At 36.8% G+C, this 21,691-nt stretch overlaps 2 protein-coding genes across 3 annotated transcripts; both read right to left on the bottom strand.

Annotated features, from left to right (window-relative positions):
* Positions 1-339: 339 nt before the first annotated feature.
* On the bottom strand, positions 340-7,679 carry LOC147762025 (uncharacterized). 2 transcript variants are annotated; one of them, XM_087012045.1, is made up of 5 exons: positions 7,579-7,679; positions 4,083-4,308; positions 2,273-2,544; positions 1,453-1,811; positions 340-1,156 (listed from the first exon to the last, which is right to left on the bottom strand). In XM_087012045.1, the coding sequence occupies exons 2-4, from the start codon at positions 4,267-4,269 to the stop codon at positions 1,473-1,475; spliced, it is 798 nt and encodes a 265-aa protein (XP_086868171.1). In that variant the 5' UTR covers positions 4,270-4,308; positions 7,579-7,679; the 3' UTR covers positions 340-1,156; positions 1,453-1,472. The 2 variants fall into 2 exon arrangements, with proteins under 2 accessions (XP_086868171.1, XP_086868170.1); XM_087012044.1 differs by lacking the exon at positions 7,579-7,679 and adding an exon at positions 6,988-7,104.
* An 8,422-nt stretch (positions 7,680-16,101) lies between these two features.
* LOC106181322 (uncharacterized) lies at positions 16,102-21,244 on the bottom strand. Its single transcript, XM_087012043.1, has 4 exons — positions 20,932-21,244; positions 19,330-19,601; positions 17,184-17,543; positions 16,102-16,872 (listed from the first exon to the last, which is right to left on the bottom strand). The coding sequence occupies exons 1-3, from the start codon at positions 21,116-21,118 to the stop codon at positions 17,202-17,204; spliced, it is 801 nt and encodes a 266-aa protein (XP_086868169.1). The 5' UTR covers positions 21,119-21,244; the 3' UTR covers positions 16,102-16,872; positions 17,184-17,201.
* Between the last annotated feature and the right edge of the window lie 447 nt (positions 21,245-21,691).

Genomic DNA, 21,691 nt, shown 5'->3' with positions numbered 1-21,691 from the left:
AAAATTTTAACTTTTTGCACTTTTTTTTCAAAGTGATGCTTAAAAGTTTCACTTTTTTCACTTTTTTTCAGCTGATTTTGCTATTATCCTTTAACGGGCTGCTTGTAACCCTCCCCTCCCCAAACATCCAACATTATGTTGCATCCTAGCCCTCCCTAAAAAAAAAAAAAAAAGAAATCCGTCACAGAACCAGTGACAGGCATTGTATCGAAAGGACTTACTTTGTACATGATGCTTTGGGTCTGTTTTTATAATTTAAAGAGATTAGACTAATTATAAAAAATATCTACGGATTTTCTTAATTTACCCCTTTAACATAATTAAAACAAACTTCAGATATTTGATATCATTTATACCATTTAATAACGATTTTAAGCCACAAGCACGGCGAAACGAATGGAAGAGAAATATAAATAAAAATTTAAAACGTTCAGTCATTTTGAAGCTACTGTTACTACATCGTACCCAATTTAAATCACGTTTCCACTGTACTTCACCAGATGAAAACCATCGAACAGAACTTGTGAAAATTATAAAAAATACTAAAAGTATTATTTTTCTCTTGCGACATATTGCCTTTGTTTTAAGTGCCAAATGTGTTTTTCTCAGTCATGGTCAGTCTTGTGTTAGGAGATTTCCCTGAATTTGTTTACAACACAAAATAATGTACCTGTTAAGGCAAACTGAATAATTCAACCTCTTTACAAAAATCCACATGCAAGAAATTGCACTTCAAGACATTAAAAACCTCCATCAATGTTAAAATTAAAAACAAAACAAAACAAAAAATAAGAATAGTACTCGTAGAACCGAAAAAATCGCATGCACCCCCACAAATTTCAGTTTTGTTGTCCATGATTTCTGTTCCTTTTTGTGTTTTTTCGATTCTCCAATGGACGTTCACCAAAGAACAAGAAGTGAGGAAGTCAAATAATCACTTTTTTCTCAATCCTATAAGTCAAAATGCGAATTTTGCCCTGGGAATAGGGTTTGAAAAGTCTAATTGGTAACCCAAGTAAAAAAGCTGTGAAACATGAAATGGCGTCCAGTGCTCCCCGTGATCCACATCAACATCAATGACTGGAAAAAGAAGACGCAGCTTGTAGAGAGTTGGTTGCTTGGTTGGTCATCACGCCATGGGTCATCGAATAACATCCTGGTTTTAAGAAAAATGGAACAAAGAATGTATATTTGTAGACCTCTGTCATGATTTTGGTAGAGAATTTACTTATGTAAAATTAATGTTTTATCTAATCTGATGAGTTGGGTGCGAAATAAGTTTTTAGTAAAAACGTTTCCTGGGGGATGCCGCGTGTGTGTGTGTGTGTGTGTGTAGTAGTAGTAGTAGTAGTAGTAGTTATAGTAGGGATAGAGAGATATTAACTTCAGCAATATTGTATGTTTTATTTACACATATGCCAGATAAAACACAATTAGATAAAATCTACTTACGTCATCGACGTCGCTTGCTGTTACGGTTGAAACGGTGCAGGTTCCACCTGTGGAGAGCCTACAAGAGCGACAACATCGTTTGCTGGAAATCCGTTCCAATCTCCGCATATCCCTTCCATGAAACCAGACCAGATCGGAGGAATGTGAATCTGGAGACAATGTCTGGCGACACGTATCCTAATGTCGAACAGGACAGGTGGTAGGAGCGTGCAACTAACCTCAATGTACAAATCGCCATCTACGTCAATTACCGATACTTTTAAACCGCCCCCTTCGAACAAAACACCAGGTACCCCAGCAGGACCAAGGCTCACAGAACCAACCTGCATCATCATACCAGGTATAAATTCAGATCCCACCTGCAATGAGATAAAATTTCGACATTGATATCTTATCATGATAATAAACAAAAAGTGTGTGTGTCCATGATAGGTCCAGTCAGAGGGTGGCAAGGTGGTGGTCAACATATTTCAATCAAATTCATAATAGTGTTGCACACATAGAAGAAATATTAACAAGGAAGAAATAATTGGATATAATTATCATACGATATTTAACGTTTTCGAAGTAACAAACATTAAAAAATCCACTTACGGTAATACAAATTTGTTGTAGGAGGCAATGTGAGAATACATGGGAATCGTCTTTTGTCAACCATATATAAAAACTGCACATTGAGCACGTGTACAACATTTTATGTTGCTAAATTGCCCACGAAATGCAGGCAAAGTTCTTACCTACTGGAAGCAGTATACTAAGTGACCTGAGAGAGAGAGAGAGAGAGCAGAGGATGGAGAGAGAAGAGGATGAGAATACTTACCGTTATTGTGTACAGTCCATCTGGATTAGAAGTCTTTTTGTAGTCAACGATCACGTAGTAAGAAAAGATCTTGAATTTCACTACTGACAGACGAGTGTTCGGACCGCCATCAAAGAATATTTGTTCTGTTGCTATATACCATAGCCAGCCACCTTTAGACTTTGCCATTATACCTACGACTGAGGGCAGGGTGTTATATTTGAAGACTCTTCCATCACACGTAACATAGCGGACATCACCATGCGCATGGCATTCACAAGCCGGGATTGGCGCTGAAATGGACAGTGGGAACTTGAAAGAAAAAGGAACACTAATGTGGGTACGTTCCAGTACCCCCATAAAAGGTCCACCGTTAGCATTAAATTATATATGTCATTAAAAGTGAGTGCATCCCATACTCAAGAAATAATACATCAAAAGAGGAATTTGATAAAAAAAAAAAGAAAAAAATATTTAAAAAGCTTTATAACCGATGGTATAATGCCTTTCGTATTCACGTTCACTAACAACAGTATTGAAAAAGATATTACAAAAAAAGGATATCCAAAAGCTGCCATTGACAGCACATCTGCCCGGATCCATCCTTGCACCCTTACACAAATCACCCAGCTTCAAGGGCCTACAAGTCACCGAACTTTTTACATATATCAGAAAAAAAAAATATAATTAAGGTTGAAATTTATAACTAAGTAAACACTTTAAACTATGGTACACTCAACTCTTGAGCTGACTACCTTAATCTCAAACTGTTCTTTAAATAAATTGCCACGATTTAAGGCTTATTTACAATTAAGTATATGATATTTTAGATAAATCTTCACTGTCATCATGATTACAGTCCGAGCCTCCCTGAAACTTACATCGTACATCGTATGTCCAGAGCAAAGTGAATGCCATATTCAACCATTTTCTTATCACACAATGTGCAAAGGCGGGACGAAGCCTCGGCGGCAGTATTCCGCATCTAAATTGGCATAGTACTGATCTTAATGTCTTACCCATAGACAACCTAACATGTCACTCACAACTGAAGGTGTTTTTCATAACACCTTGTATAATTGGATCATTTCCCATGTACCTGCTCTAAGTCTACGTAATCAAACAGTCTCTTGGTAGCCCTATTGTTATCCATGACTATTAATCTATTCCAGTATATAATTCGGGTAGTGTGGTCCGATATACCGGTTAATTCAGGATCCTTGTGTGCCGAGTCTGGTAGTTGGGTAGGCCTGAATGTGCAAAGGCGGGACGAAGCCTCGGCGGCAGTATCCCGCTTCTAAATTGGCATAGTGCTGTTCTTAATGTCTTACCCATAGACAGCCTAACATGTCACTCACATCTGAAGGTGCTTTTCGAAAAGCACATATATTCTTAGTGTTAATTGGCTTTTTCAGAATATTGTTTTTTCCTTGTATAATTGGATCATTTCCCCATGCGTTATCTCTAATTACTCAAACAATCTCTTGGTAAGTCTATTGTTATCCATGGTTATAAATCCATTCCAGTATCTAATTATGAACATCCATTGAATGTAAACTAGTAACATCCAACCGGCTTCACCGAAAAGTGCTAATGTTGGTGTAAATTGTACGTAAAACACACTTTTGAGAACTTTAAAGCTCAACATAATTCTTGATAATATAATACTTGATAATATAATCTCTGTAATACAGTAGCGTATTATGACCAAACTAGTTAAATGCTGAAGCAGAATGACATTCTTGCCAACACCTAGGTTAATGTCATCAACGATAAATCTTCGTCTTCATATTCGGTCACGTTTGCAATTTTAATGAAAAATGTAACTTACGTATTGGACCGGGGGGCAGTTCAGGTACCATTTGATGCGCGGGTGGAAGGTTAGCCATGTCAGCTGTAGCATTGCCTCTTTGCGCCTCTTCCTCTGGAGTAAGTGGGATGGGACCAGCGCCAGTAACGGATGTCACCGTTGTCAAAGCGATGATCAGAAGCACGGCCACGCCTTCCTGTCCTGTCATCTTCAAGAGAATCTATCTTCTTGTCGAATGTGCTGCAGACTGGAAGGAGAAACGACAACTGCGACGCTTTTTTGCCACGTTCTTCTTATTTATACAAGTTTTAAAGTTGGACACGCAGCAATTCTCCACGTTGGCAAACTGAAACTGCGCATGCTCGTTCTATCAATGTGCGTAGGTTGATGCAGATGAGTTGTGGGTTTTACAAATAAAAGTAAAGAATAAAGAAACTAAGAGAGAGAGAGAGTGAAGAATCTCAAGATCTATTTAACATCTCTCTTACTGTATTTTTACTGTAAATTTCAAAGCATGCTACGGTGGTCTTAGTGATTTCGATTCAGGTGAGATCTTCTGCCATGCCAGTTAAATAATCTTAGGCCCGTAGCCTTGGCGGGTTAAGGGGAACGGAAAAATCGCCCTTTTGCCAGGAAAAGATCCGCTCTGGATATTTTTTTCTAGGTTCATGAAGGTTTCATGGTAAAAGTTCCACTTTTTTTCAGAACAAAAGAGCCCTCCCTTTTGAAATTGCTAGCTTCGGGCCTGATATAGTTCAAATGTTTCATTTCAATACATTTTAGCCGTAAATTGCTAATTTACTACAATACTATTCTAGACATTAAAGAAACTTCCGAACATAAGAGCAATTTTGTAAACTGTGGCCCCAGTGTGGAGCAGAATAGTAAGATCTGGGCAAAATTGCTTCATGTTATTGCGGTGTTCGAATTTACCAGTCAACGCCATGCTATGATAAAGTAATGTCTTTGAGCTGACCATTTCTCACGTCTTTTCTTTCTCAGTCAATCAGTTTCATTGCCTCACAACTTTACAAGTCTGTTGCTCAATGAGTTAGAACCTCTAAACTGAATGTCATCGCAGACATCAGACAAAATAATCATACAAGGGGACCATTTAAAGTGTTCATATTTTATCCACGTCCACTCACATCAGCAATCAACATCAACAATCCTTGAGTATTAATGTCTTGTTGCTATCCCCCTCCACCCCCCCCCCCAGGAGACTTCAGAAAATATTCGATCCATCCACTAAAATCGAGAAGCCTTTCATAATTAAACTTCAAAGAAACTTGAAATAAATTTTTGATCAGCGATTTTTACTTAATGTTTGAAATATTTAGTATTTTTGAAGACATTCTAGCTTAATATAATGCGGGTTTCATCCGTCTTAAGCAGATTTTTTTGTGGTTAGATACGGCTTAATTTTTTTCAATCTTATTACGCCCATGTATATTCTACACTGTACATGCGTGACATCTTATCATTCATATGTTCAGTTAGAGTTAGAGTTATATGCTTAGACATCTTCCTCTTTACGTTATAAATTTTATCACATTTCATAGATAAGAATGATGAAGAGGAAAATATATTTTTGAATGTATAAATGAAATACAGAGATAAAGTATTAAAATGGAATAAGATTTAAGCAACCTTTAAAATAAATATAAAAAAATAGAAAGAATAAAAAATATACTGTTTATCATCCTTTTAAAAGTTACAGGTTCATAAACGGACACAGTTCACTTGGTAGGTGTAAAGGCAGTATGGTAAAAAAAAGTGTTTCTAAATCTTTTGGTCCGTTTTGGGAAACATAACTGCAATGTAATTAACAAAATAAGATAAGAGAAAGGTTCAATTATCCAATGAATATATAAAATATACAATATCGGGCATCGGGCATCGGGATTGCTCTGTAAAGTCGCCGTCGTATTTAGGAACTGCAAAATAATACTTCAAAATGCCATAAATTGAGCCATAATTTTAGAAATCCTTAACGGATCACGAATAAGGAGTTCCTGTCGTTCTTGTTCCTAATGCTACATTGTAATGCTCACACTTGCAAGCGCGTGAACGAAAATATACTGGCTATAAAACATTTTTACTGGTACCTAAATAGGTGGGGTGGGGGGGGGGGGTACAATTTAACACAAGGGTAGTAGAAGGTACATCGAAGAAAGGTAACTTCTATTGTACTGTTAAGTAGTGAAACTTATCAAACACTAGCCGAAAAACTTGGCAGATGCATCAGAATTTTTTTATGTGCAGATGCAGTGTAATTTTCTGATTTTTAGGGATAAGTAAGTCACACTATTCTATTAACACACCTTCATTTAACTTTTTCCCGGAAATGCTGAGTAGCAAAAATGTTACCTAAATGTCAGGCTCCTGATAGACACCAGTGTCTTCATCTATTACATTCCTACTGTATCCACAGCACATTGTCATCGGTAATCCTCAACATCATCGATAAGTCAATATATATATATATATATATATATATATATATATATATATATATATATATATATATATATATATATATATATATATATATATATATCCAACACAAATTGCCATAACTTGTTTTACCTGAAACTCTATGAATGATAGGTACATGTGGACGTCGTTATTTCTGTAACTAATTAAATGGTCAGCACATTTTTCAACATCATATGTTAGTTCCACAATTCCCTTAACATCAGTATTATCTTCGGCGGTCATAACTTAAGATGTTGGATCTTACTGGGCTCAACCTGACATTTCTATCATCCAAGATCGGTTATCAAAATCTCAAAAAACAATGTTAAAATCAGACCAAAATACACTGCTTCTGCTTAGTATTTCTAGATCTGTTTTTCTCTCACTTGGTTTTCAAATGAGTCTCAGCATTTTCAGCACTCTATGACAGTATTTGTCTGAAACTTACAGAAGAAGAAATATACGTGCATGCAGGTAACGTCAAACTTGCTCTGCCTCATGCTACCTTCGTGGTCATTCAGCACATTTCATTTCATAGATATTTCCCCTGTTAGGGCAGAGCACTCGTCGTTGTAGATACGGAGTAGATGAAATGGAACAGATCAGCACAGTGATGCATTGAGCCATATGATCACCTGTTACTGGGTTAACCTATTTGTGGTCAGTGAGAATATTCATCAGCAGCTATGTGCTGGTGTAATATGCTGCTCTTATGTTGTACGATGTATAATATCTGTGGTGCAGGTATCAGTTTGTCAGAAATTGACTGTCTTCTCGTCATAATTCTTCATATCTATCACTTGACGTTAAGATGATTTTTAGAGATGTATAAATCAAAATATTTTCTCTTAACTGATTTCCAACAAGGCTAGATTTTAATAGAAATGCAAAACATCAGAATGTAGCAACTTTCCATGAATAATTTAGCAATCTGACAAAATTGGGTTTGCGGCTGCTACTGTATAACACCATAATATACATAAAAATGTCAAAAATTGCGCCATAACTGTAATTTCTCAAACAAATGAAACATGCTTACCTTGTTTCCTTAAATTGCCATTAAAAATCCACCATTTAAACGCATTTATGTAGAATGCACAATAGATGGCAGTATTGCAGTTTGTTCTGTCAGCATACTGTCACAGCAGAATGACAGTCTCACAGACACAGCCTCTCTCTGCCCACTCACCATTTAAGGGCGGATCCAGGATTATATGAAGGGGGTTGGGTCCGCGGAAGCCGACCCAGCCCCCTCCTTGGTGTTGAGATCGAGGCCCGCTACAGGGCCCCGAAAAAAATTGGTATTTTAAAGAGCGAACGGTGCCATTTGGTACGGTTTAGAACTACAGTTACAGCTAGTCAAAATTCTAATTTCAAGAGGGGACCATCGGTGTGATTTTTTCAGAAATCGAAGGGGGGGGGGGGATTAGCCTCTCTGACCCCCACTAAATCCGCCACTGTCATTCTCTGTGCCACGTGGAATTGGGAGTAGGGGTGCTTTCAGTCACTGCCTCCTCTCTCTGCACCCACCCATTCTTGTGCATGAATTATACTGACACAGAAGATCAATGTCACACACACATCTCAGTTCATTTAGGATGAAATGCATCAAATAACTATCACTGATGATTAATTGAAACCGTTGTGTTTGGGGAGTTCTGGCACGAATTGTGGTATAAGCGCGATGGCGGTCATTGCGTCAAATGAGACGAAGAAAATAATCTGAGCTGAATCTGTGATAACACTTGTTACAATCGCAGCACACACAGCAACAATCAAAATCTCAATCTCACGTAAAATAGATCAACGATTAGTTTGCATTTGTGTTGCCTGCTGGCGGCGACTGCATTGAGCTTGGTTACCAACGTAATTAAGTCGTTACGTCACTAAGACTCGTTTCACAAAGAATCTAAAAGGTCGCTTACGTCGTTTTTTTTTTTTTTCTTAGCTGCTAGTCGACGATGTCTAGCCTCCTCGGGAGGAGACTTAAGTCGGCAAGCTCAACTAAAACTCGGTAAATGAGAGCATAAACAACAAAAATTTGGAAAGAACATACCTCCTTCAAGATATTGTGTTATGATATCCTTGAATAGCACAGACATTTATGGAATATTGAAATAAAATATAAAATGCCACTTTACCCAGCCGATCGCGTGTTTGTTTATGTTTTTCACCGCTAGACGCCCGTCAGCAGTGTTCCACGACAAGCTAATGTTTAACAGTTACTTTGAAGTTGTATTGAAGTTAAACTAATCAATAAAGTTCAAAAACAAACTTTGTTTGTGTTTTGGCTGACTTTTATTGGCCGAAAGAGGCCATGAAACATCATGTCTTGTGAAACTTTTGAAATTTTACACCTCCTTTTCTTGATGAGTTTCTCGTGCGCGTCGACTACGGTAAGCACGCCAAGCTAAGACGTTAGATTCTTAGTGAAACACTCCAAGTCGACTTCAGCGTAGTCGACCTAGCTAGGTCACCCAGCCCGAGCTAGTCGACTACGGATTTAAGATTCTTTGTGAAACGGGGGCCTGATCTAGACTCTAACTTAAACAAACTCTGTTACACTGTAAAAACAGTGTTTAGCATTTAAATACATACAACATACGTTAAGCACCTATACGCATTTTGAAATATGTGTAAAAGCTAAGCACGTATAGCTTTTTAAGCGTTTCACGGAAGAAAATGCTAGACACGTTGGCAGTGTTACACGTTTAGCTAGTGCTTAGCTTTACCAGTATATGAATCTATAATAAGTCTATCACAAGCTAAGCACATTGGCTAAGCACTTCCCTTGCTAAGCGCGTGAGGCTGCTAAACACATGGAGCTGCTATAGGTGTGGAATTGCTAAACGCGTGGAGCTGCTGAACAATACCCTCTACCAAGGCCGCAGTTATTGTGGACATTTTTTGCTGAGGCGACATCAGACCAAATTGACTGTATATTTATCTACATGTAGAGACATATCTGTGAATATCTGTGAAAAGTCAATCTGCTGCCCTGGTAGAGGGTAGCTGAACAACAAGTTTAGTTTTTCAAGCTTCTTTCAGAAGAAATAAAAATGTTTAACATTCTTAGACGTGTCGCACTTTTAGGTAGTATGTGATTAGTTTCACCGGTCCCATAAGTTTATTACAAGGCTCAACAATTTGGCTTAACACTTCCCCTTGTAAACGTGTGGAGCTGTTGAAGGCGTGAAGCAGTCTGCTCGAACGCTTGGTGTCCCTCCTTGCAGTAACGCGTGCTTATTTAAAATAGGCCTATTAAAGATGCATACAAAGTCAATTTTTTTGCTCAAAAACCAACCAAATACCAGTATATAGTTTCAAAAAGTTTAATCAAGAAAATTACCAGAAGGCATTGATTAATATTACCAGAAAAATTATATTTGAATGGATTTCTCTGCTACCTTACTATCCTGTACATACATGGGGCAGAAAAGTAGGTCACATAAATAGGTTAAATTTCCGACCAAAAATTTAAAGAACAGTCTCAAGCTCTTTTATGGCTGATCGAGTGATTTATTCAGTTTGTCCCTTGGCATGTCGACTTTATTTGAGTCATATAAGAATTTAGTAGGAGTGGTTTATATTTGTTATTGGCAACCCACGCTTCACCGATGCTCGGTTCATATGTACCTTTAAGTAATAACCCAAATAACAAATAACGTTTTGACGATCGATGTTATCAGATGGTTACATGCTGGTAATGGTAAACATTATGGTAACGTTATGGGTGTTTTAACTCCATAGAAAATGATGTATAGTAATGTTATAATTTGTAAAAAGATTCGAAGACCGTTTTTACAAAATTTTATGATAACGTCATTTTGTGGAGTTTTATCATCGTGTTTATAACATTCTGGAAAAACATTATATAATGTTTTGAAAACTTTTTTTTTTTATAAATAACTAAAACACGTCTTATGCTGTTTGAATTACAGTTAGCGGTTAATTCCAAAATGGGCTTGGGGTTAGTCGGCGACTGAAGCGGTGCGAATTGTAGAATATTTGGACTATCGGTACCGAAATAACCAGCATGTGATGAAAGCTTAACGATGTTCCCTCATATTGGCTTTTTTTGCGATCTGCGCAGATTTCGCGCATGAGTAGTTTTTTGCGATAGCGGCTAATGATAAACATATAACATGCAATAAAATACGTAATTCACCCTTTTAAGAAATCAGTATGAAATCTTTGATGTTATTTTGGTCGAAGCGCTACGAATATGTCAACAATGCGTTGCGTATCTGTGAACGCTTGGTCTTTTACGACGTAAAGTACCCACTTGCGACTTTGTTTACAAATGCCGCAATGTAAGATATTACGTGAAGAAGGGATGGAAAAGAGCGTTTTAGTAAGGCTTGTATAGCAGTGACAAGAACTTATCTCACGGAAAATAATCACAATGGTTTGCATTTTGACCACAAAGTGTATTGTGGTGATTTGTCACATGGTTACGATGTGTGCAACAAGACATTGTCTTCTTCAGCATTGGTTTCCGATCACCCAGGGCCAAGTTACCGTGATTTGTATGCTGAAAACAATTCTCTTCTTTCACAATAAGTTAAAATAATTAGACTCATGGCGTTTTGTTGTTGATTTAAGTATGTTATTGAACAATATGACCTGCAAACAGTGCGATTTTCAGCTCTCCAGGAAAGATGCAACAGGTGTGCACCCGCCTGGCGTGTTGCGACATCATTCTTGTAATGGTTTTGTTAAAGTGCAAATGGACAAAACCATAAAACACACAACAGAGGACCAAGGGTTTTTATGCAGATACATGTAATACTTTTTTGGTGCTAGGAAAATAAGCAGTATATTTTAGAAGATAAAGTGTACTTCATTCCAACTTTATCCTAATTTACCCAATCATAAACAAGAGACTTAAGTTTGTAAATTTATTACTTCACAGAAATTATGCAGCCCATAATGCATTAGAAGATAGTCTTGAGTTACAAAATTTAGTTAATTTTTGCGATGATGAAAGTGAAGAAAATCCCTTTTCTGATTTTTTATTTTATCCCTAAATCCTGTGTGAAACCTTGACCAAATTCTGTAGAAAACCTTGTTTGTAAAAAAATAATTTCTCCATGTGTAGGAAAAAAATAAAGCTGTCAGGGTTAACATATCAGAATTCGTAATTGCTTTTCAAAGAGAAGGTCTAGATGGTCTTTATTTTCTTCTCAGTGAAATCAATCCAAACACACAAAAAAAAAAAAAAAAAAAAACACGAGTAACAAAATGCATAAAAGTAATAAAAAAATTGTATGATTTTTTCAATTTTAAAATCAATATGCATATTTATATGCTCTTGATATGTATTTGATTGCATGTTGTAAACATAATATGAAACAGAAATAAACTGATAATCAAAGATGTCTGTAGATGAGTATTTTTGTCACCATCTTCCATATACCTTGTATATAGAAGAAATATGACTAACTTACCATAGTAAGAAATTGATACATTGTTAATATACAAAGGAAACAATTTATCCAGCTATCTTACTATAAAGTGCATATTTAAGTACGGAGTAAGAAAAATAAAAAAATAAAAGAAAAATAAAAAGGAATAAGAAAATAAGTCACATGAGATTGATATAATATGCTTTTGGTCAATCTGCCTAGCCTATGAAAAATCCAATATGGCGGCATTCCATGAGGCATACTGAAATCCAACTGATACTTTCAACATTTGATTATCTATTTATTATGAATGGGATATGCAAATTTTATGAAATTTGGTTAACTGATGCAGAGAAGTATAAATTAATTTTCATGGAAGCATAATAAGTGTATGAGTTAAAAACCTAATGATACAAAAATATTTATCTTAATTTGCTATGTAAAATTAATAAAAAATCGATGTTCAAGCAGCCCTGGCTCAAAAAACAAGCTGGATAAGTACATATTTTTTTGTAAATTTCTTTGAGGTCTACCAAGATCTATAACATATCCAAATAAAATTAAAATCGCTAGGGCAGAATTTTTTTTATTTTTTCAGCCAAATTAAGGGCATTTTGGCAAAATTCCCATATAACGCAATGTATTAAACGTGGTGTTTTTGGGGACGCCACCTCTCGAAAACGAGCTGGAGTACCCCCAATTTTTTAAAAATATTATTAATCATATGGTGAGAAGATTTTGTCTTAAAATTTTAATCAAAATCGCTAGGGCAGAAATATGAAATCTGAAATATGAGAGAGCGTCCTTAAATAAAGTATTATAATGAATACCCCACCGTCATCCTGATGTTCTATTGTTCATTACTTCCGGAAAAAACATATATCAATACCGTAACGTATTTTATCAAAATATGAAGAAAGGTGTTTTAAAGTAAAATGATAGTTGTTTCGTGCCCTTAGTGGACTAGTGGATTTTCCTAACTTGCTTTTCAGAAATACATTCCAAAAAACTTCCTCGCAAGGTCAGCTAACACAAGGATGATTAAGTCCAGCTGTAAAGATGATGGTTTGTAGTCAACGATGTTGACAGTTCACGGTACCCTGCTATAGAAAAAGATAACTATAGCAGTTAAAGGTGACCGTGAGTTCGTGTGTCTGTGTGTGTGTGTGTGTTACTAACAGTTGAAACACTTAGCACCTAAAAGTTGAAAAAACACACGCGTCAAACGCGTCATACTGCTAAACACATTCGATCTAAAAGCGTGTAACATGTTAAGGAGCTGAGCATGTTAGGAGCTAAACGCGTCGAAAAAATGAGACAAAACAGGCGCTTAGAAATGTGTTTAGAAGCTAAACACTGTTTTTACAGTGTAGAGTCTACATCGATCAGTGCTGGATGGAAGTCAGAAAAAAAAAAAAACTTTTATTTCTACTTTTTCATATCCCTCATAGCCCAAGCATACATAATCATTATACCTGCTTCAACTGACTCGGCAATTTCTCACATCAGGTTTGTGGGGTGCAAATGAAATTTTAGATTTTGAGAAAATAGATTTTTCATGTGAACGCAGCCTAAAATGCATAGGTGCAAAACATGCTTAGGAGCTAAATGCGTTGAAAAAATCAGACAAATCAGGCACTTGGATGTTTTTACAGTGCACGTTATAATTGTGTACCTGTGTTTTGTACCAAAAATAAATACATTTCAGGTCATTTTAATGTCTTTTCATACAATGCTGTTATCTGACGTTGAGTCAACTTTCAAATCCAATGTTTATCCAACATATAATCAACGCTATGGTTAAACGTTGTTTCTGTGCCTATTTATTCACGGTGTGTGCATTATATTCATTCAGTGTTAAAATAAATTCATTTCTGCAGTGATAAATGATCATTTAATGCCTATGTACATGATGGTCTACCTAACACTGCTTTTACGGGTAGTGCCTACATAAGTCTGGAACTATATTTACTTTCAAGTTTTGATTGTTCGTGACCACGTTTTGGTTGTCCTTGTTCATGCATGTTATTTCATCCTCGCCAAGATAGATCTGGCACTGGTTAAAAAGTCTTTTGAATGTCTCTTGTTGTAAAAGATAAGGCAATTTACGATCCAGCTCGTTTGATATCCTTATAAACAATTTTTGCGTGCACTCAGCCGTCCTTCACTCAACGGTTCAAAATTCAAGTCTCAGAATCTTAAAAGCTCTTTCTTGAGACTATTCTACTAGGATTCTTTTGCTAACTCAAAGTCCTAGACAGAATATTCTAGGACTGGGTTCCCATCCCTAGATCTATCTGTCCATCTCCACTGGGTTTCTCGCTAAATCGCTTTCAGCTTAAGTGACTTAGATGTCTGGGACGCCTACTTAAGCTCTAAAACGACAGTTAATTATTCCTATCAGCTTCAGTAGGCATGACAGACAACTAAGCCACTTAACTTAATTGCAATCAAGTGATAATCCCCCTGGCGATCTAAAACTGGCCTTATGGCCCTGGTAATAAGTTATCAGGTTATCAGTTGTAAGGCCTGTACACTTCAGGTGCTGTACAAAACTCCTTTTGCTTGCTTTTTTGGTAATTTTCTCTGCATGTACCTTCCTTGTGAGGTCTTTAGATGCTCCAAGCAATTTAAATGATTCTATAAATTCAATATCTGTTTGTCAATCACGATCTTAGGGATATCTGCATTCTTGCGTTCAAATGGTATGAGCATGTTTTTTCCTGCTTAATCGCATATTGTTTGTCCTTGATCAGTCTAATGTTGTGTCAGTAATTTCCTGCAAATTGCTTTCATGAAATTGTCTACGGATTTTAGAAACTGTTATGTCACCCATATACTTATGGCACAGAGATTCGCCAGGAGGTGTGTACATCGTTTATCATCAAGACAAAGAGCAATGGACCCAGCCATGATCCTTGAGGTACCGAACCATTTAAGTACTGCAAGTTTGACTCGCTGTCGTCTTTTATTGAGGAATGTGGCAATCCAGCGAACAATGACATTATGTAAGCCCATGGTTTTTAGTTAATTTTAATTAAAATGAACAGGGAATAATCAACGTGATCGAAAGCTTTGGAATTAACAATTAACAGAACACTAATTATGTTGCCAGCTTCAGTTGCCATATACCAATGGTTCCTACGGCCGTTTGGTAAGGCTAGATTCAAGCATTACTATAGCTAACAGCTACCACCCACCCTTTTTTTTTTCGAGAATGATTTCTCCCAGACTCTTTGGCAACGACAACAGTTAAGATTATGACTAACAGTCGATTACAATTATTAAAAAAACTCAATGTATCTATCTTTCCCTCTTTTTAAAGTTATGTATACCGGTACATCTTTCCCTTCTTTGATATATGTATATATTAATCTACTCTTATTCTTCTTTACATGGCACATGATAAGAAGTTTGATAATTTCTTTGAAAAAAAAATCAACTTGAATAAACGAAGCGCATTCGCGGATGCGCAGCCGACCCTCCCTCCCTTACTTGGCGTGGGGTTCGGGGCCCGCTGAAAGGGCTGTCATAACGTTGTCATTAGTATGGCTTGGATTTATGATTCAGCTAGTCAAAGGTCTAATTTCAAGAGGGGACCAGAAATCGATGAGAGGTCAGGTCCCCCCTTACACCCCCCTAAATCCGCCACTGCATTGTTGTATTCGCGTGAAGTAGTTTTTCAAACCTCAGCTGCTTGGATCATGGTTTATTTGGAAAATGGATGAGGGTGTATTTGGTTTATTATTAACGTTTCTTTCTTCAGTTTTTACTGTTTTTTTTTCCTTTATAGTGATTTCATCAAAGTGATGCTTAAAATTTTAACTTTTTGCACTTTTTTTCAAAGTGATGCTTAAAAGTTTCACTTTTTTCACTTTTTTCAGCTGATTTTGCTATTATCCTTTAACTGGCTGCTTGTAGCCCTCCCCTCCCCAAACTTCCAACATTATGTTGCATCCTAGCCCTCCCTAAAAAAAAGAAAAAACGAATCCGTCACAGAACCAGTGACAGGCATTGTATCGAAAGGACTTACTTTGTACATGATGCTTTGGGTCTGTTTTTATAATATAAAGAGATTAGACTAATTATAAAAAAATATCTACGGATTTTCTTAATTTACCCCTTTAACATAATTAAAACAAACTTCAGATATTTGATATCATTTATACCATTTAATAACGATTTTAAGCCACAAGCACGGCGAAACGAATGGAAGAGAAATATAAATGAAATTTAAAACGTTCAGTCATTTTGAAGCTACTGTTACTACATCGTACCCAATTTAAATCACGTTTCCACTGTACTTCACCAGGTGAAAACCATCGAACAGAACTTGTGAAAATTATAAAAAGTACTAAATGTATTATTCTTCTCTTGCGACATATTCCCTTTGTTTTAAGTGCCAAATGTGTTTTTCTCAGTCATGGTCAGTCTTGTGTTCGGAGATTTCCCAGAATTTGTTTACATACTCGAAATAATGTACCTGTTAAGGCAAACTGATTAATTCAACCTCTTTACAAAAATCCACATGCAAGAATTTGCATTTCAAGACATTAAAAACCTCCATCAATGTTAAAATTAAAAACAAAAAACAAAAAATAGAATAGTACTCGTAGAACCGAAAGAGTCGCATGCACCCCCACAAATTTCAGTTTTGTTGTCCATGATTTCTGTTCCTTTGTGTTTTTTCGATTCTCCAATGGACGTTCACCAAAGAACAAGAAGTGAGGAAGTCAAATAATCACTTTTTCGTAATCCTATAAGTCAAAATGCGAATTTTCCCCTGGGAATAGTGTTTGAAAAGTCTAGTTGACATGGTCCTTGGTAACCCAAGTCAAAAGCTGTGAAACATAAAATGGCGTCCAGTGTTTGTAGAGAGTTGGTTGCTTGGTTGGTCATCACGCCATGGGTCATCGAGTTACATCCTGGTTTTAAGAGAAATGAGACAAATAATATATATTTGTAGACCTCTGTCATGATTTTGGTAGAGAAATTATTTATGTAAGTTAGAATAAAAAGGCTGAAAAATCAGGATAAAAAGTTAAAATATTTTTTTAATCTGATGAGTTGGGTGGGAAATAGATTTTTTAGTAAAAACGTTTCCTGGGGGATGCAGCGTGTGTGTATGTATGTGTGTGTTTGTGTGTGAGTTTGTGATAGAGATAGAGAGATATTAACTTCAGCAATCTTGTGTGTTTTATTTGCACGTATTCCAGATAAAATACAATGTACTTACGTCATCAACCGTTTGCTATTAAACTTGTAACGGTGCAGGTGTCACCTGTGGAAGGCCGACAAAATCGACAACATCGTTAGCTGGATTTCCGTTCCAATCTCCGCATATCCCTTCCATGAAACCAGACCAGATCGGAGGAATGTGAATCTGGAGACAATGTCGGGCCACACGTATCCTAATGTCGAACAGGACGGGTGGTAGGAGCGTGGAACCAACCTCAATGTACAAATCGCCATCTACCAGAATAATCGAGATTTGAAAACCGCTCCCCACGAACAATACACCAGGCGGCCCCCCAGCAGGACCAAGACTGACAGAACCAACCCACAGCGGCGGACCAGGTATAAATTCAGCTCCCACCTGCAATGAGATAAAATCCCGACATTGATATCTTATCATGATAATAAACATTTATAAATGTATAAACAGAAAAGGACCTCTGCCAACCTCTGCCAAGTCAAACAAAAAAGTAATGACCAATTAATTCATTAATCATTTTTTTAAACATCTTTATTCTTAAAAAGGTTAAATATTGTTGCAGTATAATTGAAGGTGGCAATTTGCCTAGTCATTACATGCTTACCTTTTAAATTAAATAATAATAATAATAATAATAATAATAATAATAATAATCAAGGGAAAGACAGTGACGAGGAAATGAATGGCATTAGAGGGGAGTGAGGGACAGCTAGGGCATGGGGGAAAGGTATTTTTAGGGGGGGGGAGGGGGCAATGGGCCATCAGGAGAGAGCGGTAGGCACCAGAACAGATATGGAGGAAGATTCAGACATTTTTTTATTAAGAAATCCGACACTATTTCAAAAACTTTATCGTTTTGTCCAGATGTTAGTGTTTTATGGCCATGTAGGAACAAGGATATCTTATCTAGTTGGGTTCTGAAATATGCATAAGTTACACCATTAATTAAATGGATCATCAACAAGTCTTCTCGTTTCTTTCTGCATCCATTTTCTGACCTCTCATAAAAAAAATATGCAGTTGGCCAATTTCTTACCAATCCTGTACATTTCATTAAAATATGTATATAATTAATTGATTCATTAACTATTATTCATCGATCGATCATCGCAAAATTCTAACCATTTCTTCTCCGTGTCATTTGTGATCTGTCCCGAAAATTTCATCAAAATTCGTTTATTACTTTTTATGCGTTTCACAGTCAATCGAACAAACAAGAGCGGTCAGCTGAACTACACACCAGTAGCATAATTCAAAAGAAATGTATGCATTTGAGTGGTGAACTGCCACTATTGCCCCCTCCCCCCATACAAGAACATTTAAAGCATGCAGCAATGTCATTTCTCTCTACATTTACTTATTTGAAGACAATGTTATGGTCATCATTACACTTGATCAATTATAAATGAATTTACAGAAATAGAGTAAAGATTATATTTTGCTCCTAATAATTGAAAAAAAAAAAAAATAAAGGAAAAAAGACAAATTTGTTATCATTCCGGGAGTCGAACCTTATACATCCACGTGCCCCAGACACATGCGTGCCAGGATAGTAATGGGACTTGGAATTTCGCTGCATTTTATGCCACGTTTTCTGGTATAAGTGGGCCTTTGGGTTATACGTATCATCACCAGAATTTGTGGTCACGTTCATTCACCAGTCTTTCACAAAACGATCAGAACCATACATACAGTACTGTGAACAAGAAAGTCTACACAAACATTCAAAACTTGAAAACCAACACACACAAAAACATGAAAACTGATCAACGTACGTCGAGAATACCTTATGAGGTGCATTCCGAAGTAACAGTGGTAACAAAAAATAACCTTCTCGTCGGAGGTAAAGGATCGAAGAGTGTAGCCTCTTCCAAGACAAATAACTGGGTCGAAGATTTCGAAGCGACAAACATAAAAAATTACCTTCTCTGTTGTAGGAGGTAATAAGAATACACTGGAAATCGTCTTTTGTCAACCATATATAAAAACTGCACATTGAGCACGTGTACAAATTCTGTGTAGCTAAATTGCTCACTGGATGCAGGCAAAGTTCTTACATATAGGGAGCAGTACACTAAGTGGCCTGAGAGAGAGAGAGAGAGAGAGAGAGAGAGAGAGAGAGAGAGAGAGGCCAAAGGAGGAGAAAGAAGTGGAGGAGAAAACTTACCGTTATTTTGTACAGTCCATCTGGATCTGGAGTGTCTTTGTACTCAATGATCACGTAGTGAAAAAAGATCTTGAATTTCACTGCTGACAGACGAGTCTTCGGACCGCCATCAAAGAATTCTTGTAACGTTGCTATAAACCATAGCCAGCCACCTATAGGCTTTGCCATTATACCTACGACTGAGGGCAGGGTGTTATATTGGAAGGCTCTCCCATCACACGTAACATAGCGGACATCACCATGCGCATGGCATTCACAAGCCGGGATTGGCGCTGAAATGGACAAGGGCAACTTGAATGATAAAGGAACGGTAATTTGGATATGTTCCATAATAGGTCCACGGTCAGCATTAAATGATCTATATCATTAAAGGTGAGTGCATCCGATACTCAAGAAATAATACATCAAAAGAGGAATTTGATAAAAAGGAAAAAAAGAACCTAAAAAAGCTTTATAACCGATGGTATAATGCCTTTCGTATTTACGTTCACTAACAACAGTATTGAAAACGATATTACAAAAAAAAGAGATATCCAAAAGCTGTCATTGACAGAACATCTGCACGGATCCACCCTTGCTAGCATTTAACAGATTTAAGAGGATTAAAAAGAGGAATATTACACCTACCCAGAAGTTCACTTAGTTTTCGTGTTACTTAATCTTACAAAGTCTCAACATAAATCTTGGCTAACTACCCTGCATCTCTCTTTTAATTTTCCAACCCCAATGTGCTGCTTGGAATAGTAATAGTATTTATTAATTAACGTGACATGTGGTACAGTAGAGATACATGTACACAAATCACCCAGCTTCAAGGGCCAGCAAGTCAGCGAACTTTGTACATATATCAGAAACAAAACAAAAAATATAATTAAGGTTGAAATTTATAACTAAGTAAACACTATAAATTATGGTACACTCAACTCTTGAGCTGACTACCTTAATCTCAATCTGTTCTTTAAATAAATTGCCATGATTTTAGGTTTATTTACAATTAAGCATATTATATTTTAGATAAATCTTCCCTGTCATCATGATTGCAGTCCGAGTCTTCCAGAAACTTACATCGTATGTCCTCTTATAGGGGACATACCAACACAAAATGAATGTCATATTCAACCATATTCTTATCACACAATGTGCAAAGGCGGGACGAAGCCTCGGCGGCAGTATCCCGCTTCTAAATTGGCATAGTACTGTTCTTAATGTCTTACCCATAGACAGCCTAACATGTCACTCACAACTGAAGGTGTTTTTCGAAAAGCACATATATTCTTAGCGCTAATTGGCTTTTTCAGAATATTGTTTTTTTCCCCATAACATCTTGTATAATTGGATCATTTCCCCATGCGTCAGCTCTAAGTACTCAAACAGTCTCTAGGTAAGTCTATTGTTATCCATGGTTATTGATCTATTCCAGTATTTAATTATGAACATCCATTGAGTGTAAACTAGTGGTATCCAACCGACTTCACCGTAAAGTGCTAATGGTGGTGTAAATTGTACGTAAAACACACTTTTGAGAACTTTAAAGCTCAACACGATAAATCTTCGTCTTCATACTCGGTCACGTTTGCAATTTTAGTGAAAAATGTAACTTACGTATTGGACCGGGGGGCAGTTCAGGTACCATTTGATGCGCGGGTGGAAGGTTAGCCATGTCAGCTGTAGCATTGTCTCTTTGCGCCTCTTCCTCCGGAGTAAGAGGGATGGGACCAGCGCCAGTAACGGGTGTCACCGTTGTCAAAGCGATGATCAGAAGCACGGCCACGCCTTCCTGTCCTGTCATTTTCAAGAGAATCTCTCTTCTTGTTGAATGTGTTGCAGACTGGAAGGAGAAACGGCAACTGCGACGCTTTTTTTGCCACGTTCTTCTTATTTATACAAGTTTTAAAGTTGGACACGCAGCAATTCTCCACGTTGGCAAACTGAAACTGCGCATGCTCGTTCTATCAATGTGCATAGGTTGATGCAGATGAGTTGTGGGTTTTACAAATAAAAGTAAAGAATAAAGAAACTAAGAGAGAGAGAGAGTGAAGAATCTCGAGATCTATTTAACATCTCTCTTACTGTATTTTTACTGTAAATTTCAAAGCATGCTACGGTGGTCTTATAAAGTCATTTCGTTTCAGGTGAGATCTTCTGCCATGCCAGTTAAATAATCTTAGGCCCGTAGATCCGCTCTGGATATTGTTTTCTAGGTTCATGAAGGTTTCATGATAAAAGTTCCACTTTTTGCAGAAAAAAGAGCCCTCCCTTTTGAAATTGCTACCTACGGGCCTGAAAGTAGTTCAAATATTTCATTTCAATACATTTTAGTAGTAAATGGCTAATTTACTACAATACTATTCTAGATATTAAA

This window comes from Lingula anatina, chromosome 4 (genome assembly GCF_051362555.1).
Source record: "Lingula anatina isolate TDL-2025a chromosome 4, LinAna3.0, whole genome shotgun sequence".
NCBI classification, from domain to species: Eukaryota; Metazoa; Brachiopoda; class Lingulata; order Lingulida; family Lingulidae; genus Lingula; species Lingula anatina.
This window is presented reverse-complemented; position numbering and strand designations above follow the sequence as displayed.

Bases quoted from the DNA above. Each gene is read 5' to 3' on its own strand.
- LOC147762025 (XM_087012045.1), bottom strand. From the start codon at position 4,269: ATGACAGGACAGGAAGGCGTGGCCGTGCTTCTGATCATCGCTTTGACA. The intron at 2,545-4,082 runs GTAAGTTACATT...TGTCCATTTCAG, and splicing joins ACTGCCCCCCGGTCCAATAC to CGCCAATCCCGGCTTGTGAA. The intron at 1,812-2,272 runs GTAAGTATTCTC...ATCTCATTGCAG, and splicing joins ATGGACTGTACACAATAACG to GTGGGATCTGAATTTATACC.
- LOC106181322 (XM_087012043.1), bottom strand. From the start codon at position 21,118: ATGACAGGACAGGAAGGCGTGGCCGTGCTTCTGATCATCGCTTTGACA. The intron at 19,602-20,931 runs GTAAGTTACATT...TGTCCATTTCAG, and splicing joins ACTGCCCCCCGGTCCAATAC to CGCCAATCCCGGCTTGTGAA. The intron at 17,544-19,329 runs GTAAGTTTTCTC...ATCTCATTGCAG, and splicing joins ATGGACTGTACAAAATAACG to GTGGGAGCTGAATTTATACC.